Source organism: Lepisma saccharinum, chromosome 15, assembly GCF_977018435.1.
Source record: "Lepisma saccharinum chromosome 15, izLepSacc3.1, whole genome shotgun sequence".
Lineage (NCBI taxonomy): Eukaryota > Metazoa > Arthropoda > Insecta > Zygentoma > Lepismatidae > Lepisma > Lepisma saccharinum.
The window spans coordinates 5,705,858-5,732,469 of record NC_139243.1 but is presented as its reverse complement, the minus strand read 5'-3'; the positions used below and the strand labels follow the sequence as shown (position 1 = coordinate 5,732,469).

Sequence of the window (26,612 nt, the reverse complement as noted above, 5' to 3'; positions counted from 1 at the left end):
ACAAAAATGGGTCTGTGAGACCAGGTGCCAGTGCTGAAGCTACATTAATGGGTGCCAGTGCTGCAGGGTTAAAGTAAAGAGAGGAATCTTATCTTTGAGTGGTGTAAAAGACCCTCATAATGGCACCAAATAAATTCACAGAACCTTTTCAAATTTTCTGTTCTCACAGTAAAAATACTAAAATGATTGTATATTTTGAAAACCAAGTTCTCAACATCTATGGGTATTATTTTCACACAAGGTACAGAAATTGCATTCTGTAGAATATGAGCCCCCACAACAAATAGGCAAAATATTTTTTCCTAATCTGCACTCTAACTCTCTGTGCACATTTTAATTTCCTGACGTTGTCTTGTTTATGCTACCAAAATTTAATGATGCATTATTTGCTACAAATCCAACGACCTCAGTTTCCAAACCATATTGACTTACTGTATCCATCAATACACTTGAAGAAACTATCCAACTTATGTGTCTCAGAAACCGATGAACATTCTGTGTGTGACTTCGATTTTATATGTTGTTCAATATCATATTTACCTTTGTTTTTATGAAAAAGAGTATATTTGGGATTTTTGCAAATTGAAAAGAGTATAGAGTATATGAACCTCTAAAAGAGTATAATACTTCTGGTCACCCTATGAAATGGATTTTAAGGAAACGAATGCTTAAAGATTCAGTGATTGATTCGAAGCAGGGAGAGAGAGTATTTTATGCAGTATGTGGTTTTATGAAACAGTTTAGCCACAGGTTTAGGTTCAAGGTTATTATATGGAGGATGTGATAACTAGGTAATGGTAAAAATAAAGATACAATAGACGGGTAACACTTTACTATACCGGAGACGGATTTCTTCAATTTTACAGGAGAAAGTACTTACGCAAATCATTTTCTGTAGCGTTGTTGATGTTCGGGAATGTAGTTTTGATCCATGTTAATGCAAATGCATGTGGTTTTCTACAAAAATCTATTTCCGACGTGCTACTGCTGCTGCCGCCATTTGCTTTCTGCACGAGAGCACAATACGCGCTATTGCTGCTGCTACAAGACGATGTTGTCCGTATATGCTAAATTGAAAGAAAGGAGTGCTAATGGAACCTAACCTAACCTAGTAGGCATACCTCATCCCCGTGATGGTTCGTGGGGCTATCGTGAATTTTTGGGCTAACGTCAATGGTTTTGGGGGCTACCCGTGGATGACCGGATTAAGAAAGTGTGGGGCGTTTCCCCCACACCCCCTATACGCCTTCATGGCATGGTGCTAAGCACAGGGGAGCACTTTACATTTTTTACCTGTGGATGGTTTGTGGGAAATAAGGAACAACAGTAAGTACTCGTTAATGTAAGAAATATACATTATTTTCGTTAGAAATTCATTATTTCACCTAAAGAAATGTTACGCAATGCAGAATAGTACGTTAGCAATGTAAAAAATTGTGAAATAAATCATTGATAGGTGTCTCCGGTATAGTAAAGTAGTACCCAATAGACGATTGCCTTTCACAATAGGATGTAACTTGTACATTCAGCACTTATGTGGTAAGTCTTTATCAGTTTTCTCTATCCTGTCTTGAGTACAACTCTAATTTCTTACATTTTAGACCATGGAAGACCAAGTAGTAGAAGAAGTGCCTGATATTGATGAGGATGATGATGAAAGCTTCTTCCAAGATGTAGATGTCCTGCAATCTCATGGCATAGTAAGTTCTAAATTTATCTGCTGTAATAGCAATTACATTGTTGTGAATAATTAGTAAATAAGTAGTAAACATTCTTGTTAACCCTTTCAGTACCACACCATGATTGCATTTGTGAAAAAAAAAAATTGTGAATTTTCATGAAATTTTTGGTTTCTTTATTGCAAAATGTGGAGAAAATACAGAATACCGGAAGTATCTTCAATTGCTTTCAAATTTGGCATACTCACTAATTTTGACCTTGTAATCACGAATCTGCAGTCAAAATTTGACGGCCACGTCTAGAAATTGCGAACTAACTCGAAAACAGTGGGTCCGTGAATGGAGTAAACACCATTGATTTGTGAAGAAAACTACCATTTTTTGCAATGATTAGAGTTTCAAAACTATGTTTACGATCACCATTAATTTTTACTATGTTTGCCTAACCTAACCTTACGGGAATGGTTCGTGGGGTAAACATATTTTTCAATTTTATGGAAGATGCCATTTTCTCACATGTGAGAAACATGGTTTCCATGTTATAGCATAGTGGTAATTGACAAGCTTATTTAGCAATTTCTAGACGTGACCGCCAATTTTTAACTGCAGATTCGTGATTATGAGGCCAAAATTAGTGAGTATGCCAAATTTTAAAGTAATCGGAGATACTTCCTGTATTCCTAATATATACCAAAAAGGTCAATTGAACAATAATAATTCTTAAGGTGCATTTTGTTGGTATTTTATTTGTTGTTTAGAAACAACTTTAGGACTTAGCCTAATATTTCATCTTGGAACAAGTTAATCTTAATACTGTCTTTGCATTTTATTATGGATTAAAGTGCAAAATTAAGTTTTTTTTTAAGTGAGACTGTCAAATGTTAGTAACGGTTCTGATTGTTTTATGATTATTTTTTTTTCAAATTCTCCTAACAGGAAAACTAATCATAGAATTTTGGCAATCATTGTCACACAAAAATTGAAACTTCCTTAAAGTAATGAGCATTTAGGGACTTCATTTTAATTGTCAGAGAATCAAACCTGGTCTGCCTAAGCTAACTACGAAAGCATATATTGATCAAACTATTAAGTAATTGCTAAAACTCCGCAGTATGTGTTAACAAGTATGAGGGTCGTTCAAGGAAAAAGTTTCCCTCTTTTTTTTTTGGAGAAAGTACGAGCCCAATAAATGAAATGAAACTAGCAATGTGTTCTTTCGTCTTTCCTCTACATTTACATACAATGCAATGTTCGTGCGGGCTACCACGCATGCGTGGTTCGTGATTAGCGTGAGTCATGCAGTGAGAAACGTGCCCTGGCCATAAGGAGTAGCGAGTCATGGCGGAACAACGTGTTTTGGCGGTGTGGAGTATTGCTCACAGAGTTTTTGAAGAAAGGAGAAACAGTCAATGCTTCACGTTATTGCCAAACACTGGAGAAAGTGAAAAAAGCAATTCGCCGCAAACGTCCTGGACTCCTTTCTGCTGGTGTCATTCTTTTGGATGACAATGCTCGTCCCCATTCGGCATCACTAACACAGGATAAACTTCGAGAAATGAAATGGGAAAGGTTACCACATCCCCTACAGCCCTGACTTTGCCTTGGGTAACTTTCACTTGTTTCCTGCAGCAGGTCAACGTTTTCACACTGATTTGAAGGTTCAGACAGCCGTGAAAAGTGTTCTTCGTTCCCTGGACCCCGAATTTTTAGCAGATGGCTTTCCAAAACTTGTGCAACGATGGGACAAATGCTTGTGCCACCTTGGAAATTATGTTGAAAAGTGAGAAAGGACCATGCTACTTGGTGCAACTTGATTTTTGTCTAACTTAAGAAATACATTTTTTGCAACGTAGGGAAACTTTTTCCTTGAACGACCCTCGTAAATCAAAATCGAACCATGTTAAATTTGCATTCGTAGCATGATGAAATCGCAATAAAGCAAAATGAACTTGGGCCAATGTCACAATTATATCTGTGTGAAGTGTAGAAATAATAACTATTAGTTACACTATAATGCCTAGATAAACATAAACACATTCTTCATATTTCATGTGTTTATACTTTATTTTGTATTGAAGTTCACAAACAAAATAAATGTCGCTCCACATTTTCGACAAATTGTGTGAACATGGCCATTTGAGCAGAAATTACATGTTCCCTATTTTTTCTCATGTGGTGCTCTAGTCGGCAGGGTGTCTGACTGCCACTTGGAAGACATGGGTTTGATTCCTGGGGTGGGTGATCTAAGGTTGGAATTTTACGGCCTTGTCCCCGCAAGAAGTAGCTCTGAGGCTCACCCAGCCTCAAATCAATTGGTACCTTGGGACAATCCTGAGGATTAAAGGTGACTGAAACATAGTACTGATCAAATCACCTCCAAGATCAAGACAGGGTTCCCACACCCCTGGAAAAACCTGGAATTCTCAGGGAATTTCGAGAAAAGTAAAAACTAGGGCTGAGCTAATGCTGATGTATCGGTATCGGAAAGTATCGGTTGGAATTCATATACCGATACTGTTCCGGCATATTGGTCTTTCACAGGGTCCACAAAAATGCCACGTGACACTTTTGTGCAGTCTAATTATCCAGGGAAATCGTGCAGAATTGAAACTTCCTTTTCATTTTGCACGAAAAACTGTATTTTGTGATTACATACTATCTATTTTCATATTCTGATGAAATTTCTGAATATTCTAAACCAAATATCTTGGTAAATGCATATAATTGGTAAAGGATTTTACATACCAATATTGATCAAAATTTTGAACCAATTTTAATTATTGCAATTTCCAAGTATCGGTATCGGTGGGAATCGGTAAGAGTATCGGCATCGGTGTCTGTTCAAAGTGGTATCGGCTCAGCTCTAGTAAAAACTCAGGGAAAATCATCTAATTATCATTGAGTCCCAATGAAGCACATCTGAATGACTAAAATGTGCTTGTTTTTGTAGTAATAATTCCAACTTCATTAACTTAACTTAGTTTTTCTTGTATGTACGCATTGCTTGCATGATAGAATTATTTTCCTGTAGTTTACGGAAAGGATGAAAGGAGCGTGTGTTCTCCTGAAACGTCACAAAGAAAAAACTGTTTTCTTATGCTTGTAATAACCGTAAACTACAGGAAAATAATTAACTTAACTTGCTTTATATGAACTGTTTTGAAGATGTAGGCTTTAGATGTGTGTTTATTTTACATCACAGATTATTTGATATAATGTCAGGGTGTCTTATCAGTCAAGAAATCAACGGATAGGTCAAGAAAGTCAAGAAATTATGCTTTAGGTCAAGAACTTTTGCTATTTTTTGCAGTATAGTGAACTTACATTGTTATATACCTTTACTGTGATTTGATAAAATTGAATATTTGGATCTAAAATTTTGAGTTGTGGTTAAGATTGGTTCATTTTATTTCTTAAGAAATAATTTTTACGTGTATTAATAATTAAAGCAACTCTAAATCTCTTGAAGTACCGCTTCAGTTTTCATCATAACCGGCCTTGGGGCAGGAGTTTTTTATTGAATAAAAATATCTATTTTCTTAATTTCCAACTATACCTAAGTAGGGGACGATTAAATAAATGTTAAGATTAGAGAAAAAAAGGTAAACGAAAGATAGGTGAAGAAAAAATCATGAGAAGTCAAGAATTTTTGATTTGTTATTTTGGTAGACACCCTGTATAATCTTCTGTTTGCCGAATGTATTCTACATATACACACCCAGTCTTACCATATATATGCAGAGCATTCCCTGCAGGGAATGCTAAGTCTCTGTGGCTACTCATCAATTGCATTACGCCTGTATCGAGGGAAATCTTCCACTGCCTTCACAAGATAGTGGTTCAAAGTGGCAATACTGCATTATATCTTCTTGCAAATCGTATGAAGTACAGACCACAATTTCTAGTCCAGAGAGCTGAGGCTTGGACTGCCAGATGATCCATCTGAAGGGAAAATAAAGTTGGCACATTTGTCTCAAGCCACTGCTGGGTTGTTTGAGTCCTATGAACTGGTGCACAATTCTGGTGAAAACTCTACTCTTGGCATTGTCTCCAGGATTTCCTCGTGACAAGGTGGACTTTGCACCTCCAGCTGTTCACCTGGGGTATCCCTTGGTGCTGAAGGAAAGTCACCACTGGCGAGGGCAGTTGCTATGCTGACTGTGCAGAGCCGAGTGGAAAATTTTGTTGCTCGGCTCTGCATCTGGTGGAATGTGGGTTGAATGAGCGTTAAACCGGCGAGCTTCAGAGCGATGTTTTATAAAAACTGATATTTTTTATTTTCATGCTCCCAATTCGTTCATTACTATATGTTTACAAGTGAAATGGTGGACTGTTTGTATCAGTTTAAGTTCAAAGTGGTGTTAATTTGCTCAGTTAATGTGCAATTAACTCTTGTTCTGTGTTAATGCAGAATGTAGCAGACATAAAGAAGCTGAAAACATCTGGAATATGCACAATCAAAGGGATCCAGATGTGCACCAAGAAGAGGCTGTGCGCCATCAAGGGGCTGTCCGAAGCTAAGGTGGAGAAGATAAAAGAAGCCTGCAGCAAACTCATCACCGGGAGCTTTGTCACTGCTTTGGAATTCAGTGAGAAGCGGAAAGCTGTGTTCAAGATCAGCACCGGAAGTCAGGAGTTGGAGTAAGTTTGCTTAGTGAGGAATGACATGTCCACTTAGAATTAAGTTGAATGGTTAAACATTGATAAAGCTATTATTTGTCAACTATTTTCCTGATTTTTCAGCCTGCAGATGAACTCAAATTTAGTTTTAAAAAAATTGGCACGGTAAATTCAAATATAACAGCTTTTTGCTACCTCCTTGCAGTGTCTATGGGTTTGAATGATTTCAGGTGATAATATTTCCATTAGATTTCCTGCATAAGTAGCTCTGGAGCCATATATTGCTATGTGACTGATATAAGCCATAGTTTATTTATTTATTTATTTATTGAGAAAATTCCAGATACAGCACAGGTAGCCATTTTACACTGAAATTGTTAACAATGAGAAAGCAATAATAATAATAAGCAAAAAAATAAAATAATAATTAAGAGTAACAAAACAACATAAAAGTGAATAGCAATTGAACAAAAAAATAAGTAAAAGATGGCACTATGTGATGTTAATTACAAGCATTTCTTCTGATGGAAGACCGAAAGGCAAACTCAGAGGAAAATATATCCATATTTGAGGGGAGATCATTGTACTGTGCTGCAAGTCTGTAAAAGAGAGATGTTTTTTGAGTTTCTAGTCTAGGTTTTTTTGTATAAAATAATCTTGTGTTGCGTGTTGTGCGCATAGGTACTCGAAAATGGAATTCCTCAAGAAGTGTGTTGCAGCGGATTTCGCCATTCACAATTTTGTATAAATAACTGATATCATTCTGCAAACGTCGCTGATAAGCAGTTTGTAAGTTTAGAAAAGACAAGAGATGCGGAGATGAAAAATTGCGTAATGAGGGAACCCTGTGACGGACTATAGCTAGGAAGAAGTGAAAGACTGAATCGATTCTAGAGAGATGGGTGGGACATGCCATGGACCAGATGGGAGAGCAGAATTCTATTATAGGGGAAATGAATGATTTGTAGTACAAGGTGAGGGCTGAGATGTTACTAATTTCAGTGAAATGGTAGAGTAAACCTAAGAGATGCATGGCCTTTTTTGTGGTGCATAAAATATGTTTTTCGATCAACCTTAGCCATGAATTGGTATACTTTTGTTGCTAATTGTCTCACATGAGGTGAGAATGGCCTTATTCTAAAGCGAAGGAAGCACTTGCCAAGTGAAAAACACTGTATCCGAAGTCAAAAACTATGTAAATAAATAGAACAAGTCAAAAACCATGTAAATAAATAGAACAAGACAAAAACTTGACTTGTAGGTTGTTTTTTTGGATGTTGAGTTGGTATCACTTTTTTGTAGTATTCTATAATAAACTGGATTGAATGTAATAACTCTTCAACTCATATCACTCTGTTTTACAAACAAAAATAAGATGTATATTAATGAGAACAATATTTACTTCCAGTAATTGGTATTATTTTTATGTTTTTACTGGTTAGTCCCGCACATAGCCATGCGGTGTAAGGTTCAAATTTTAGACTGTCTATGGGATGCGTGCAGTTTCAAGTCTCCAGGGGGGAAGCGTAGTAACTTTTCTCCTGAGATACCGGCCTGTGTTTGGGACCTGTGGCTACCCACCAACAGGAGGAAATTTGGGAGCTATGAATGAGTAGTGTAACCCGGTCATGGAAACTAAAACACCTACTGGCGGTTCCTCATGCTGACCACACGTCACCTCGTAACTCTGGTTGGGTGATCACCCATCTTTGGTGGTAGTGAGGCCAGTAATCTGTAGGAAGGCACTGGCATCGCATGCAGTTACACAATAGGTTATTATTATTTACGGGTTAATTTCTCATTTGTAGTAGAATACAGGCAATTTTGAAGATCATCTGGAATTTACGTGCGTTTTGGAGTCTGCAAGGGAAAAAGTTGCAAAATGAACAAGATGTTCACTTTCACTTCTGGACTCGGTTCTTGTTATTCCACTCACAAGAAATATTCAGTTCAGAAACTCGTTTTTCTTGTATGTACGCATTGCTTGCATGATAGAATTATTTTCCTGTAGTTTACGGTTATTACAAGCATAAGAAAACAGTTTTTTCTTTGTGACGTTTCAGGAGAACACACGCTCCTTTCATCAGACATTTATTTTCATTTTGACTAAAGATACAGTTATAACAATGGTTAGTAATTTTTAAACAAAAAGAATCCGTTATATAATGGGTGTTGTCAATGTTACATTGTTGTAATATAGCAACTTAACTGTGAAAAAAGCAGTCTATTTTATTTTTATTTTAGAATTTTTTAAATTATGAATCCCAAATATCATCAGGTAATTCAAATTCATCATTGTTTTCACAAAGTCTCTTGATGTTTTCTGTTACATTAAATTTTAAAGATGGTGGCTTACTCCATTTGTGAAAAAGAAAACTCCACACTGGATCTATGTTACCATTTTCATTATTTAATTTATTCCAGTGTTCTTCTGCAATGAACGAGGCTTCCCAGACATTCAACTCTGTGTTTCCCGTTAATCTTTTTAAAACCCTTCTCTTTTTAATCAAATGCTTCTCTTGGATGATATGAGTTGACAAACCTGTTCTTGGGTTTAGATTTATAATGTCCAAATCATGTTCGTGCCATCTTATTGCCATTTTCCTTGCTGTTTGTCCCACATAATCTTTTGAACATGAACAACTTATATTATATATTCCTGTGGTTTCCACATCTGGTAGCGAGTTTCTCATTTTGAATTCATTAAATGTACATTCCAAACTTCTTGGTGCTTTAAAAACAATTTTGAAATTAAAACTTTTAAAAATTTTTGCAATTTTATGTGAGAATCCCTTGTGGAATGGAATGCACACAAATTTCTTTTCAACAGATTTTTCATCTTTGTCTGTATTTCTCTTTTCCTTTAGTTTTCTTGCAACTTGTTTTTTGATTTGGTTTATTCTGTTAGTGTGAAAGCCATTTTCTTTTGCTATATTAAAGAGCCTTTCTTCTTCATTTTTGATATCCTCATTATTAGAACATAGTCTTTGTGCTCTCAGGAAAAAATTTAAAAATATGTTATCCATTGTTATACGCGAATGTTCTGATTTGGCATGGATGTATTTTTCCCCCGCTAATTTTTTTCTATGGACTGATGTTTGAATTGTTGAGTCAGTTGTCTTAATTTGCAGATCAAGGAAAGAAATTACATTGTTATTCATGGGTTCGCAAGTGAATTTTATGCGACGATGTGATTCATTTAACGATTTAAATACGTCCATGATGGTGTTCTCATTTTTAGCAATAATTAGCACATCATCTACATATCTGATGTAGAGTTTGATATCCGCACCTATCGCATTAACAATTGGAGATTCTATGTAATGAAGGAAAATGCTGGAGATGATTCCGGATACTGGGTTTCCCATTGATAGACCATTATTTTGCTGATAGATTTTGCCATCAAATATAAAGTAATTGTAATTTGCACATACAGTAAACCATCGAACCATTTCCCATGATTCTACTGGGTTAACCTTCATCTCAATAAGCCATCTGTGTAATGCATCTGTGGCACCTTCTATTGGGACACTAGGATATAAATTTTCAACATCAAAACTTGCAATACGATACTCACTATTCCAAACAATATTTTTTAGTTTCTGTTTGACTTCATATGCATTTTTAACACTGAATGGTGTTTGTTGTTTAATTATAGCAAGTCTTTCAACTAAATATTTGGATAGTTTGTATGCAGGATGTGTGAAAGTTGCAATGATGGGTCGTATTGGAGTTCCCGGTTTGTGAGTTTTTGGTAGTCCAAAGGCAATCGGCAGGGTTGAATTTTTGACAATGAGTTTTTTCTTCATTTCTCTTGGTATCGTGATACTGCTTTCAATTACTTTCTTTACCTCATTTATTATTTTAGTTATAGGGTTTCGAGAGGTTTCTGTGAAATTGTTTAATTTGAAACATTCTTCCATTTTTTCTTTATAGTCCTTAATTCGGATAAGGACAGGTTTATTTTCCTTGTCCGATTTTATTAAGAAAATGTCGTTTTCTTTCAACCAGATCTTGAAACCATGAACTTTTTTCCCCAACCTTATATGCTCTTTCTCCCGTTCTGTGTATTTTGGACCTCTGTTAGTTTTTCTGTTGTATTCAAAACTTAAACGTTCATCAAGAGCATCATGTGTGAGACTTCGTAATTTTCTTTTTTCCTCCTCATCATCTAAGAAATTCAGTGCTTTCTCTATTGAAATCACGAAATCTTCCTTGTGTATATAAGCACTACCAACTGAAAATTTCATTCCGAATTGAAAAATTTCTATATACTCATCAGGTACCTCAATATCCGTAAGATTTATAAATAATCTGTTGTCAATGTTCTTAGTTTCTATTTTACCAGTGACATTAACTGCTTCCCTTCTTTCATTGTTGTTGTATATAACTTGTTCTTCTTGAATTAGCTGGTAGAATTTCCTATCAAGTCTCCTTTCTGAAAGCTTGCTGTAGTGTTCTACAACTTGTTCTGTAGCTCTGTTTACTTTATCCCATATGAGTGGGTGCAAAGAATTTGACAATGTTATGTGGAGATCATATGTCTTTCGAGAAAGGCTGTCCAATTCTGAGTACGAGTCCCTGATTAGGCGTCCTATCATTAACATTTGTAGCTTTCCTTTAAAATCACTGGTGTAGGTATTACGAGTTCGAACTTTCCACTTCAAAAAATTTGGCACTATATTGTTTAACTTGCATCTTCTCAAAAATCTGATTCTCTGAAGTGTCGTTTGAATCTTGATTTGATATTTCTGGAATGTACGTACCTCTCTCCCTGTAATAGATGAATAATAGTTTTTCTTGTATGTACGCATTGCTTGCATGATAGAATTATTTTCCTGTAGTTTACGGTTATTACAAGCATAAGAAAACAGTTTTTTCTTTGTGACGTTTCACATAAAATTGCAAAAATTTTTAAAAGTTTTAATTTCAAAATTGTTTTTAAAGCACCAAGAAGTTTGGAATGTACATTTAATGAATTCAAAATGAGAAACTCGCTACCAGATGTGGAAACCACAGGAATATATAATATAAGTTGTTCATGTTCAAAAGATTATGTGGGACAAACAGCAAGGAAAATGGCAATAAGATGGCACGAACATGATTTGGACATTATAAATCTAAACCCAAGAACAGGTTTGTCAACTCATATCATCCAAGAGAAGCATTTGATTAAAAAGAGAAGGGTTTTAAAAAGATTAACGGGAAACACAGAGTTGAATGTCTGGGAAGCCTCGTTCATTGCAGAAGAACACTGGAATAAATTAAATAATGAAAATGGTAACATAGATCCAGTGTGGAGTTTTCTTTTTCACAAATGGAGTAAGCCACCATCTTTAAAATTTAATGTAACAGAAAACATCAAGAGACTTTGTGAAAACAATGATGAATTTGAATTACCTGATGATATTTGGGATTCATAATTTAAAAAATTCTAAAATAAAAATAAAATAGACTGCTTTTTTCACAGTTAAGTTGCTATATTACAACAATGTAACATTGACAACACCCATTATATAACGGATTCTTTTTGTTTAAAAATTACTAACCATTGTTATAACTGTATCTTTAGTCAAAATGAAAATAAATGTCTGATGAAAGGAGCGTGTGTTCTCCTGAAACGTCACAAAGAAAAAACTGTTTTCTTATGCTTGTAATAACCGTAAACTACAGGAAAATAATCAGAAACTCGTTTCTTTCATTCTTATGATTCTCAGTCTTGAGCAAAATTATGGTTCCTTCGAATTTCTGTCATAAATTTTCACTTTTATAATTCACTAATTTTAGAAACAATATCAAAGTAAAACTTGCAGCCCAGATATTTGATTGATAACTAAAGTACATTGACAATATGATCATAATTATCGGAAAGGTTGGTGAAGATGAGGTGATTGTCTGTTATTTTATAGATCCTTGTCTTGTTGGCATTTCCTATAGACTTCCTATATGCAACAAAAATTTCTCTGGATGCTGTGTACTTATAAATATACGACAGTACAAATCTGCTAGAAAATGAAAAAATTTGTATGGTTTATAAAGATTATGTTGTTTATGAACTTTTTCTGTTGTTTTTATATTGTGGAGATCTGTTATGGTGAAATTAATATACCTCTGTTACCTTAACCTGAAGGCTAGATGCACGTGATTCTAGCACCCACTACATTTGATACTGATTGTAATTTTACATTTTATTCTTCGAATTTTCATGTGTTTTTGTGCGTGTAGAATGAAGTTTGCTAAAAAAAAAAAAGTTGTGAAAGTGAATATTCATAAGAATTAACGGATTATGTATTTAATTGAAAAACGCAAGGTTAAAAGGCAAAAATCATGATGACAAACATGTCTGGAGAAATTTCATTTTTGGACTGGAATACCTGGAAATGTCGGAATTTCATAATCAAGAAATCGTAACTACCCTGAGAATAGTATTTATTTATGTCAATCAGATTCTTATTGATAACAAAATTGCCAAACTAGAGGCATAATTGTCCCAAGATGGCAAGTTTACGAAATAAGTTTGTGCTGCTTTGTGGACTAAATGAGAAATATTACTATGTCCTTGCACTTAATCCTGTATTTGTGAATATTACTGTTGCTTTGCAGTCAACTTATGGGAGGCGGAGTCGAGTCAATGTCCATTACCGAAGTGTTTGGAGAATTCCGTACTGGGAAGACGCAGCTCTCTCACACCCTCTGCGTGACTGCACAGATGCCAGGAGCCAATGGATACTGTGGAGGAAAAGTCATCTTCGTTGACACTGAAAACACCTTGTATCCTTTTCCTTACTTTGTAGTGATGGTATGACATGAAATGTTTGCCGATGCTGATAAAGTGCCAGTCTAAAATTTACTCGTTATGACTAGCTAACTTATTGATTGACGTTTTGTCTTATTTAATTTTTAGATTAACTCACTTTTACAGAACAACACGAGAAGTTACAAACCGATGGCAGTCAAATAACTGAGCAGAATTTTTTAGTACAAAAATTAAGGAAGTGGGAGTCAATAGTAATGTAAGATTTAGAACACCTTTTGGTGCCCTAGGCAGAATTGTTCACGCTATAACTTCGTATGAACCTTGTAAATCGAAAATGATTTATGATTGAGACATAAAGACTGACATGGTTGAACAGGGAACAAACATCATGTAGCGAGTTGACTGGTGACGTCTATTTTCACGTCGTGACCTCCCAAAAGAAGTATCTAGAGGTTGCATGATTACTTGAAAATCTTCAATGGGAACAAGTGTTGAGTAACAAGTTGTATGTTTTCCTTCTCCCTTTACCTCTGCTAAGTGTAAATTTCTTCATCACATATCCTGACTTTGTTTTAATAAAAGGTAATGCTTGCACCGAAGACAAGATTGCTAACCATTTGGTTTTACTTATCAGTATCAGCAAAAATATGTACAGCATGTCCGTAAAGTCATGGTGCACTTTTGACCGGTCACAGGAATGCAACAAAACAAGATAGAAATGTGAAATCTTCACCAAATGGAAGGAAAACTCTCCAAGTTTCTTACCTATTCAGTGCAGTTCGATGTGACCTCCATTTGTTGCCCGACACACATCTAAACTATACTCAAGTTCTTCCCACACACGGTTAAGGATGTCTGGTGTAACAGAGTGAATAACGTCTGTGATTCTCTGTTTTAAATGATTAATGTCGTTGATATGTTCACTGTACACATGTTGATTCACATAACCCCACAAGTAAAAGTCTAAGGGTGCAGATCTGGGCATCGTGGTGGCCATGGCTTGACAGAACCCCTGTCTATCCACAGCTGGGGAATGTTTGTTCGTGGTGTTGCGTCATCACCTGTGTGCACATCGTACTACGGAAACTTGGAGAGTTTTCCTTTTATTTGGCGAAGATTTCACATTTCTATCTTGTTTTCTTGCTTTCCTGTGACCGGTCAAAAGTGCACCACGACTTTACGGGTTCGATACCCGCTGGAGGCACAAGTGGTTCGGATCCCACTTTAAACTGCAGGTCCAGTCCCGATTAGCCTTACTGTGCATAAAGTGGACTTAAAACACCAACTCAAACTCAACTCAAACGACTTTACGGACACGCTGTATATTATGTATGTGGTTATTGATGAGGGTGTTGAGGGCCATTGATGTTTCCCCCAGGTAAAAATCACCACAGATGTTGCAGGTGAGCATATAGATCAGGTGTAGACCTGGGGGAAACATCAACGGCCCTCAACCTCCGCATCAATAACCACCGCTCCTCCACCCACAACCTGGACTTCACTTTCGCTTTCCACACCAACCACCACAACATCCGGGTAGTGATCATCCAACTCCTACCCCAACCAGCCAACACCTCTGTTCGCAAAAGATGGGAGAGGGCCTATATATCGGCCATGAGTGCAACCACTCCACCTGGCCTGAACAAGGCCACCTAGTAACGTCCCCACCTCACCCCTGAATTTCTGAATTTTTCCACTGTCCGGTGAATGTTTGCTTTCTCCTTCTTTGATTTTTATTTAGCCTTTTTGGCCCTCCTTGCTTTTATCCATGTATATACAGAGCATTCCCTGACATTCGCTACGAGACTCAGCTGAAAGCGGCCCGGCATCAGTGCTTGTCTTTCCTGGTGAATGGGTCAACGAACGTCGCTAGAGTCGGCTATTAAAATTACAGTTTTCATATTGTGTAATAACCTTGACTACAGAAGGTGTTGAAAATGATGTCTCTCTGCTGCAACACATTCCTGTCATCTCCGAAGGAAATTGGCATTTACACATGCAAGTTCGTCTACTGTAATTCTCCCGATTTCTCGTACAATACTCTCTTTTAACTCACGGATGGTGTGCGGATTGTCTTTGTATACTTTATTTTTTTAGATTTCCCCATTTTTCTTTCCACAGGAAATTTCATTGCAAAACGTCGTCGCACTTCTCCACAATTCCTCTTTCCGAAGTAACACTCGAGAAGATAAATCCTTGGTTGTAATGTAAACTTTTGTGGTGCCATATTAAGCCACAATCTTCAACACACGGACACGACACAACACAACTTCCGAGGGAGGATTATACTGGCGTCAGTCTGCAACATCAACAGAAAGGGAAAAAGAGCGAAGGCAGGGAGAGCAAAAAAAACAGAACTAGCATGCGACTGTCGCGGACCCATTCACCGGGAAAGGCAATCACTGATGCCGGGCTGCTTGCCGCCAAGTCTCGTAACGAATGTCAGGGAATGCTCTGTATATATATATCACTCAATCCATAATTTACATAATTATATTTTTTAATTTTAATCTGTTCTTGGTTGCAAAATTTGATATTGTAAAACCTTTATGAACCATTCCATATGCACACAGTTATGTGCAATTTTCAACCTGACCATCTCAGATTTTAATGAAGTTTGGGGAGTTGAAACTGCATGGAACTTAGTAACTGCGAAAATATTGAGTCTAGTTTGTTTTGTAATTGTAAAATTATTCAAAGTCAAAATTTGTATAAATTGCATTTTCCGAGTTTGTTTAGCTTAAATGTGTCAAGTGACAATATTTTGTTTTTATCCAAAGGTACGCTTGTTACATATCATTGGAAAGCTTGTTCAATTTTCTGTACAATAAACTTTATTTCAGCTTCCTACGCCAAATAGGAGCAGAGTTACGTGTGGTCTGTGTTTGTTGATTTCATATGGAATGACTTGTACCAGTCACAACTTGTCGCATCTTCCTTAACAAGATTTCCAGCCGCCCTGACAGACTGAGGCCGATAGCCAACAGGTTCAACCTGGATCAGACGGCCGTGCTGGACAACGTCCTGTACGCAAGAGCTTACACCAGCGAGCACCAGTTTGACTTGCTGGATTACGTCGCAGCCAAGTTCCATGAGGAGGCTGGAGTTTTCAAACTACTTGTAAGTTTCGTATTTGCTGCACCAGTGCCAAAACCACGATTGTGAAAAATTTGACTTTAGTGCATTTTCTGATTACTTTTCGTTGACACATTCCTTTGCCAAATTACATGACCTAATATACAGCATATGTATGTACATATTTTCCCGATGACAACATTTATCCAAATGTAAAACCTTTTTGTTCTGGAACTTTGAATATTAAAATGCTTTTACCTCAAAGGTAAGATTTAGCACATATTTTTGGCATAGGTGCGACGATATGCCTTTTCATAGTCAAATCGTTTCTTATTGTCCATTTTATCATGTTCATGCATGTCAATAAAACAGTGCTTGTAGTGAATACACCTTTCTATTTACTGAATGTTTGGACACGTTTCATTCAAGTGTTGCCAAATATATAGCAAGTCATCAGTCGCAACTATTAATTAATTAATTAAACAATTAAATAAAATACTAGTTACATATTTTGTTACTTTATGTTCATATGAGCTAATCGGGATTGGACCTACAGTGTAAAGCGAGATCCAACAGACTGACACCTCCACTGGGTGCCCAACCCAAAAAACCTTGATTACAAGGTGACAATGTTACCACTGTTCCATTGGGGAAGCCCAATAATAATACAAGAGTCAAGGAAACAAATGTAAGAGATTGCACTTTATTGTAAAGTAACATACTTTTTTCTTTCGTATTTTCAAATTGTAAACTAGATCAGTTTTTGTTTGTTTGTTTGTTTGTTACCAATGGTTAATAACGCACGGTGCAAATCAGTGAGGGGATGCCCCCCACACACAGACCAAAATATTGCTAAAGTCGATTTAACCTGGCTGGTAACCCAAGAACACTTGTTCGAATGTTTTATAATATTTCATCACTATCGGTGACTAATAAACATGAATATACATGAGTAGGGCTCGGAAGTTGAAGACCTATAAATTGCCAAAAAAATACCTATAAATATCAAAAGAAGGACGTATAAATGTGATCCGAAGTCTGAAGACAACTTCCCTGCCCCCTCCCTCTGCACGGCACCTCCTTATCTGACTTGAGATCTTTGCAGGCTCGTGCTGTCTGGTCGTATACACCGTGCTTAAAGCTTCAAAACAAGAGAAAGTTGCCACTTACAGCGCGACCTTCGAGACAAGTTACGGTTAAAGGACCTTGTACCGTACCAGCTTCAGTTGTCACAAAATGTTTTTCTCTTATTGCAGGGATGGTTCAAATATATTTATTTTTATTTCTTTACTATAGAAAGAATGTTTAATAGGTGATGAACTGATGATGATTCAAATTGAGAATGGGCAGTAAAAATATAGTTTAAAGAAAGAGAAGTTGCAAAAAAAAACCCGTTAAGACCTAAAAAATGCTAAAAAGAGACCAATAAGCAAAAAAATGCCGAAAAAGGCAAAAAAAAGGACAAAAAACCCACCTTTTTCTGGCCTACCATGACCCAAAATGAACATATATTATGTTGGGCCTCGTCTTCGGATACTAGGAAAATGAAAGGATTTTTCCTCAACTTCCAAGCCCCATACATGAGCTTTCCAAATCTAGTCTTTATTTGTTTTAGTATGAAGCTTTCCAGATTTCACTGAATTTGATGTTATTTATGGTTCACCAGTCTGATGCATGATGGTGAATTCTGGAAAGTGTGAATTGAGCTTCTGACCTCTACAATTTACAACCATACTGAGTTGACCTTCGTTGCGGAGTGATTAGCACATCAGTCTTATGACACCAGTGGTCCTGGATTCGAATCCCAGCCTGGGCATGGATGTTTGTGAGTGTCCATTCATCAATTTCATCCCCATCTTCGTAAATTAGCCAGAAGCGGTACAAAAGCTAAGTAAAATAAAGTAAATCAATGAAAGATGTACAATTAAAAAATATAAGATCTAGTAAAAGTTTTATTTATAATGTTTGTGCGTCATAGACATCCGCAGGATTTTTCCCAGGAAGGGGCAAGGAAGGTATTTTTTCCATGGGGGAGGGGACATGGCATATTTTCCATAAAAAAAAATTGCTTAAATTTGAATTTATCATGTTCGTGCAATAATTAACGCACATTATTGTGGCTGAAATGAAATTATATGCAGGGCTCGAAAAATCCCAGTTGCCAGGTCGCCATGGCGACTAAAGATTTCAGCCTGGCGACTGTGATCTTTTGCTGTAATATTGCCGTTTTTTTTTAGTTTGCATGTACAAAATTTTGAAGACTCTTTAAGTTCAAATTGCAGTACAGCGTAAGTTAGCAAATGATTCTTTTATCAACGTTGTGTACATTTCATAGAATCAGAAACAATTTCTTACTCCTTGTCCCCCAACCCACATTTCCCGCATGATTTAGCGATGTTTTGAATACGGTGATGCTCAACTTCTTATACAGTAGTATGCACAATTGCTATAGTGGAACCACGAGCAAAACAACCTGCGCAGACCCGCGAGTCTTGTACACCGTACCCCCGCGAGTAGGGGAGGGGGAGAGTGGACCATGCTTGCTTATGGCCCGAGGTGGAGGGAAGAAGGGAAAGTTGCGCGGGGACTTCTTGTCCCAAGGTTTTTTTCCTTGTGGTCGATCTATAGTAGGTGGTTTCCTGACGCCTAGCTCTGAAGAATATTTTTCGAGCACTGATTATATGTGTAAAATATATAATTTTTGGTTAACTTTCATTTTCCAGGGGAAGGGGGGTGCCTTCCTGACGCCCATGGTGTGTGTTTAAAAGTACATGACAATGTAATGTGTGGGTAGCATGGGCAGGTCATGTAGCACAAATGGGAAATGAAAGAAGAGTTTACAGGATTCTTGTTGGGAAACCTTACGGTAAGAGACCAGTAGGAAGGCCAAGACGAAGATGGAGGGATAAATGGACCGGAAAACTGTAAGGATTGAAACGATTGGATTGATCTTGCCCAGGGTAGGGACAGATGGAAGGCTTGTGTTGCTGCAGCCATAAACCTTTGGTTTTAAGAAGGCTAGAGAGCAATGTTTCCGTAGCATGTTACTTGAAATGTGAAGTGACAGTTTCGCATTACTTTTATGAACTTCCGTATCTCCAAGCTCAACCAACTTTACCTATAAGACCCATTGTTGTTGACAGATAGTGGACTCCATTATGGCGCTGTTCCGGGTGGACTTCAGTGGCCGAGGGGAGCTAGCGGACCGGCAGCAGAAGCTGGCTCAGATGATGTCTCGTCTCCAGAAGATATCAGAGGAGTACAATGTGGCTGTGTTCATTACAAACCAGATGACGTCTGATCCTGGGGCTACCCTGACGTTCCAGGTATTGCATACCAACAGTTCATATCCACTGTTATTTTGTTGCAGCAGAGCGGTTGCTTTAAACAACACATGATTCCATTTTTTTAGCCATTTACTATCATAAATAGTATATTCTTTCTTGTTACAAACTTCTTATTCATATTGTCAAACCAAATGGAGTTAAAGTCCAAATTCTGTTAAATAAGATCAAAAAGCTGTATACTGCCTTACGTTTGATGTTATTTTGTGTTATTTTTCACTATTAGTACCAAAAATTGTCTTCCTTTATGTCTCTGCAACCCTTCATAAAAATTTACTTGCTTTTCATTTTTGAGTTGCACGTTTTCTTTGTGCACCTAAGAACAAAAATTAGAAACAGAAAAGTGATTATTCCTAACACGTTGATATGGAAATGATACACATTTATTTAACATAAAAATATGCATCCACAAATAAAATTCAATACAAAATATCAAATACAATAATAGCTTAAACATTAATGTGCTTACTTGCCCCATGTGATGTTTTCGTGGCATGTGCGAAATTTACAGAACGATATTGATAAAATAATAAATGCTGACCAAGGCAATCTTTTATAGTATAAAAATGTAACATTTCCACCCTCTAACAGGGTCTTCTTTAGACAAATTAATGAAAAAATGAACGATATTGGTTCGATCCTTCCCGTTACGCAGAATAATTTTCATCTGAAATGTGTGTTATTTATCACAACTTTCAGTTGTTTACTGTGCCAATCACATGCTTTGTTTCAATGGATTTCAGTAGGATGGGTGACTGCCACTGCATCATAATGACTTCAATTTCACTCCAGAAATAGGGAGGATGATTTTTCTTTAGCAACCTATCATTCTCGGGATGAATAGCCACAAATATCTCTTCACTGTTAAATATGGCAACATGGCATGGATTTTGTGCACTCATGGTCTATTTGAATAGCCCCAGCACAAAGTGTAACTTCATGATGAATGCAGTAAATGCAGTTTTACTATTGTTTATGAGAAATTTCGTTTTTCCACGTTTCTAACTTCGTAGTTTTTCCTGACTGTATTCTCAGTGAATGATGGCAGTCAGACTTCAAAATTATTTGGAAAAACTATCAAATTAGCAATGCGGAAACGGGAAGTTGTTATTTAGAATAGTGTAATTTGTTTGTTCGCTTCTGGATTATGGCTCTATTAATGCCTAGTGTATTACTTGTATTTTAGATGAATCTCCCTAAATGAAATAAAAAGTAGGCTTAATTCAGGAAATGCATGTTACTTCTCTCTTCATAAACTTTTGTCTTCTCGTTTAATATCTAAGAAACTAAAAGTTAAAATATACAAAACAGTAATTTTGCCTGTAGTATTATATGGGTGTGAAACTTGGTCCCTTACATTGAAAGAGGAACATAAATTGAGAGTATTTGAAAATAGGATCCTTAGGAAAATATTTGGACCTAAAAGGGATGAGAAGACAGGTGAGTGGAGAAGGTTACATAATTTAGAACTACATATGTAATTTGTATTCATGTCCAGATATTACTAGAATGATTAAATCAAGAAGACATAGATGGGCAGGCCTTGTGGCATGAATGGGAGAAGAAAGAAGAGTTTACAGGATTCTTGTTGGGAAACCTGATGGTAAGAGACCTGTAGGAAGACGAAGATGGAGGGATAACGTTGAGATGGACCTAAAGGAAATCGGTAGGGATGGAAAAGAGTATATAGATCTTGCTCAAGATAGGGACAGATGGAAGGCCTGTATTGATGCAGCCATGAACCTTCGGGTTTAAGAAGGCTAGATTGTTAGTTAGTTAGAATTTCCCTTTAACCTTGCCTGTTCACTTAGTGTACTTTGTAAGTTATAGCAAGTGCTAAAAGTAACTCTATAATGTTTTGGACATATTGAAATACTTTGTCATATCTAAAGCATTTCTTCAGTTATATTCTGGATTGCAGCATATTGAGTTCCTCCGTTCTTTTTTTTGGGAGGGGGTTACTTCTGTACACTGCATTCTTAAGATAACCCCACAAGTAGCAGATTGGAGTTATTAGCATTATATCTAAAGATATCTGTTTGGCGTTTACGCAGAGATAGATAATCCATTCCAATGTGTTCAGGTTTCATATTTCTGCACACTTTTTGTTTGCGATCGATTTCACCACTTGTCTGGTGGCTTCGTCAGGCATGTACATGTGCGGAAAAATAAAACCTGAACTCATTAGAATGGAGTTATTAGTTCAAATCATACTTTTTCATTCAAGTTGAAAGTGTTGTATCATGTCGTTATAGTCAGAACAACATTAAAAATTAATTAATAAAATATATTTTGTAACACAAGACATTAGACAATAACTTGTGAAATGACCCAGGGTTAAGAATGCTGACGACTAGAGCCACATATTTTTGGTAAATAAAAAATCAAAATTTCAGTACAAAAACTGAGTCAATTTCAGGTTCAAAAGCGGTAAATAAAATAAAATATCGGTGTTATAGCGGTGAATAATCACATCAAAAGTGCTATATAAAATGACATTTTGGTTTTAAAATTGTGAATATAATCCTAAATTTGATTTAAAAACTACACTTATTCCACAGAATTAACATTTCACTTCTAATAGCCCATTTATGTAGTTATAAGAGTATTAAGTTTATTTCTGTGTAAAGGAGTCCATTTTTGCTTCTCCAATATTAACAGCAGAATTAATCAATAATTTTACATGAATTGCATAACTCACAGGATAATTCAGACCTCGGAAGGTGTCGCGTCGGTAAATAAACCCTAAATTTCGTGTTTGAGAGTTTATTTCACATTTTGCATTATTTCGTGACAAAGCATGGTAGCAAAATGCATCAGACACCTTTCAAAAACATGAAAAGTTAACACTACAATGTTTCTTGACATTTCGTTTTCTTGTCGATAACGAAATATGCATGCCCCTATTGATGATGAAGTGAAAACATGAATAGACGAAATAAAATGTGCAGTGTACATAAAACACAATTCAAGGTTTAATACCCCTTCAACATTAGAATAACATGGTGTCCAAGGAACTGAGACAATTCTGTGGTAATAAACATATAATTGTTCTTCCTCATAGCCTGATTATCATGGTTATACATAATATTAACACACCTCAACGACATCATCTTTCTTCACAAAATTCAAGATTTTCCAGCATAAATTCCCCAAATTTGAAGCATATTTTTTAATATTGTAATACTTCTTACACCAAAATTCAGGCCTGTATACTTCCTGCACCACTGTGTGCAGTGTTGCCACCCTATCATTATATTCTGCAGGAAAAAAGTAAGATCCTTTTTAGACAGACCTCTTACATAACCGATGCAGTAACTAGACAGGAATATTACTTGTGGAGTAATTGCATTCTTAATAATTGAACATCAATTAAATAACTTGATGCTTTTCTCTTTGCAGGCAGATCCGAAGAAGCCGATTGGTGGAAATATATTAGCCCATGCTTCAACCACTCGCGTTGCCTTGAGGAAAGGTCGTGGGGAGACAAGGATTGCTAAAATATATGACAGGTATGTACGAATTCTTTTGGTCTTAAGATGTATACATTAGTATGTTAATCCATTATGAAATGATCCAGAAAGTTCTTGAAAATATCTAGCCAGTAAGTTTGGATTGGCAAAGTGAGTGGAAGCCCTGATAACATTACTGCTTGTTGTGTGGTGAATTCTTAACGCATATCATCTTCAGGGATCACAGGGAATATACTACCACCGCATGATTTTCATTCGGAGTATCCATGTTAGTTGTAACTAACACAACTTGAATAAGTACGAGATGCATTCAAGTTCTAAGGTCTCCTATTTTTTTCTTCATTACTAGAAGCAGTTATAGACGTGAGAGTTGTTTGAGAAGAAGCATCCATTCTTGAAGGTTGATGAGGCCAGATGACAGCACGAAACGGCCCATAGGAAGCAAGTGGTGCTATCTAACGACGGACATATTTTTCATACTGGAAATGACATCACTTACATCGAAAGAACAGCGTGTTATTATCCATTTTCTTCACCTGCATGGAGTAACACCCATCGATATTCATATTAAATTGACTGAGACATGCTGTGGTGGTGTCATGGACGTGAGCAATGTGCGTTTGTAGGTCTGATAGTTCAAGGAATGTCGAATGTCGTATGAAAACAAACCGAAGGAGCCTTGCCCACGAACCAGATGCCAGTTACTCCATTGCTGAGAAAAGGGATGTTTTGGGACTGCGAAGGCGTTATACTCACGCAATGCTATCCTAAGGATACCACAATGATGGGTACAAGCTATGGAACTGATTTGAGGACCAAGTTGCTTCCAGCATTGCGAAAGAAATGGCTGAAGCTGTGTTCTTTCATCAGGACAACGCACCTCCTCATTGGGTGGCCATTGTTCAGCCGCTCTTCATGGGAAAAAAAATAATTGAAGTGAATCACATGCTCTGTCCATACTCCCCTGGCCTTGCACCTAGTGATTTTTGGCTTTTCCCAACACTGAAGGACTTTCTCCGGGGCCGCACATTTTCCTCTCGTGCTGCTATTGCATCGGCAATTTTTCAGTGGGGCAAGCAGATCCCTAAAGAAGCGTTCACGACGGCCAAGCAATCATGGCGTCGACGTTGCGAAAAGTGTGTACGTCTAGAGGGAGACTATGTTGAGAAGTGAATGAAGTTTTATCTCTGTTGTGTAAGTTGTTTATGAAAGAAAAAATAGGAGACCTTAGAACTTGAATGCACCTCGTAGTGACAAATTTAACAGTGCAGTGTCCCTACTACCCTTTTGGAAATATAGTGATACTACTCTGTCCTGGCCCAGATTTACATGTATTAATACCCAGGTCTAAAAACATCACTAGCCTCCCCCTCCCCAATATTTAACTTCCATTATACGGTTTTCATACGGGGTTAGTCAAAATTATGTTAAAAATTAAATGGGACAAACCATGTATTCACAAAACATACAGTATTGGCCATATTATGGGACTCATTAGTTTAAAAAAATGAACACAGATTAACTCACTTTATGTAGAGAAATTTGACAGATTTAATGTTTTGTGATACACATTGCATTGTTATACACACTGCAAGTACTGTCAGTACTTCGTGTGACCACCTTTGGCTCTTTTTGAGCCCACTTTAATCGTTGTTTGTGTACAATTCCTTGTTACGTTTTTTTCTAAACTTCAAACCACGTGGTTTATGAAATTACATGTTGCTCCAAAGATACAAATAAAGAAGACCAGAATTAATATTATTTCCTTTGTTATAACCAAAAAATAGCATAAATAACATGGTAAACAATGTATGTATTGTTCCAGGCATTTTTGCGAATATGCAAAGAATCGTGCTGCCATTTATTCTTGGGACACAGTAATAGAATGGATTGTGGAACTATATCGAAGCAGACAAACAGTTTAATCCCATAAAAAGTTATAACTAAAGCCCGGATTTCTATGTAATTACATATTTTTTCCTTTATATGTACAAGCTTGGAATTAAAATATATTGACGAATTACGTCAGTAGAGATGTCACAGTGAAGGTTTATATTACATATTTTTACATATTTTACTAAATATTACATATTCCTAACATATGAAATATTTTTTACATAAAACAGTCCTTAAGAGGAAAATCCAATGAACTTTTGGCTTACTAGTTAAAAAAGTATCTTCTCACTTCCCCTCCCCATTTCCAGGTCTAAAAAAATATAGTAACTTAAAAGTGCGATTTGCCTTCGTTGTACGTACATAGCAGTTCGTTGATTCGCCGCATCGTAACAATTACATCAAGATTCGACAGTGTTTCAGTTTCCAGTTTGTAACATGGAGCGGCAAGCAACACACAGCGAACGAAGATAACCAACAATGGAAGGCGGCAAGTACAACGCTGAGAGGCACTTACCTTTCATCCGTACATTGTTGTGATCGTTTTGATTTTTGCAGCCGGCGGCGACAAATCTTAAATGAAGTATTGTTAACTCAATCGTAGAATTTCGTATATATATTTCGTCGCCTTTTCATTTTAACCATTGGAGTTTTAAGAAGAGCTTGCCTCAGTATTTAAACAGTGTTTTAGCTGTAGAAAGCTGGAATGGCTCCGCCTACCTCCTCGTTATCTCAAAAGTTGCGATCTTGGATAGCAGTCGATCATGCATTTACTACGGATGGTAAAGTTATTTTTTGTCGAGTGTGAGATAAAAAAGTTGGGTGCACTATGAAGTCTCAATTAGATCAACATGTTCGCACTTCACTTCATGTGAAAAACAAACAACTACGGAGTGAAAAGAAGCAAGTTTAACTAACCCAGATGCAAGAGGATTCTTCATTCAGTGTGTTTTACAAGGAAATGTGCGAAGCAAACATCCCTTGGTATAAAATTCAAGTACCGAAGTTCCGGGATTTTCTGGAAAAATATTGTGGCCGTAAACTTCCTTACGAGTCAACCCTTCGAAAGCGATATCTTCCACATTCCTACAAAGAAACTTTAGAATCAATTAGGGCAGAAGTAGGCAGTTCCTATGTGTGGATTTCCATCGACGAAACAACTGATGCTTTGGGACGGTATGTAAGTAATTTCATTGTTGCAACGCTAATTGCTGATTCTCCATCTACACCACATCTCATTGCATGCAAAGTTCTAGAGCGTACTAATCATTCCACCATAGCACGATTTGTGAATGACAGTCTTAAATTGTTGTATCCGGATGGCGTACAAGAAGAGAGAGTTCTTCTCATGTTCACAGACAGTGCGTCATACATGTTAAAAGATGCTACGGCACTTAAAGTGTTTTATCCTAACTTGATCCACTTTACTTGCTTGGCACATGCTCTCCAACGCATTGCTGAGGAGGTGAGAGGCAATTTCCCGGAAGTCAACCAACTAATTTCTTCCACGAAAAAGGTGTTTCTGAAGGCACCACAACGTGTGCAAGTTTACAAGGAACAATTGCCAGGTGTACCACTTCCTCCGGAACCTATTCTTACTAGATGGGGCACTTGGATCCGGGCAAGTAAGTTTTACAACGAACATTTTGAAGAAGTGAAATCTGTGCTTGACTCATTTTCGGCGGACTCAGCTGTATCGATACGCACTGCTCAAAATCTCTTCAAGGACACCAAACTTGCTTGCGATATGGCATACATAAACAGCAATTTT

General features: G+C 36.8%; 1 protein-coding gene across 2 annotated transcripts in view; it reads left to right on the top strand.

The window, feature by feature from the left end:
* The window catches only part of LOC145999374 (meiotic recombination protein DMC1/LIM15 homolog), a 32,884-nt gene that overhangs the window by 3,905 nt on the left and 2,367 nt on the right, over window positions 1–26,612 (top strand). For both annotated transcript variants that reach the window (XM_083136319.1, XM_083136320.1), the window contains exons 2-7: window positions 1,602–1,700; window positions 6,091–6,320; window positions 12,903–13,070; window positions 16,011–16,176; window positions 19,275–19,457; window positions 22,878–22,987. In XM_083136319.1, the coding sequence (XP_082992445.1) occupies window positions 1,605–1,700; window positions 6,091–6,320; window positions 12,903–13,070; window positions 16,011–16,176; window positions 19,275–19,457; window positions 22,878–22,987 (953 nt within the window). In that variant the 5' untranslated portion in view covers window positions 1,602–1,604. The remainder of the gene's footprint in view (window positions 1–1,601; window positions 1,701–6,090; window positions 6,321–12,902; window positions 13,071–16,010; window positions 16,177–19,274; window positions 19,458–22,877; window positions 22,988–26,612) is intronic.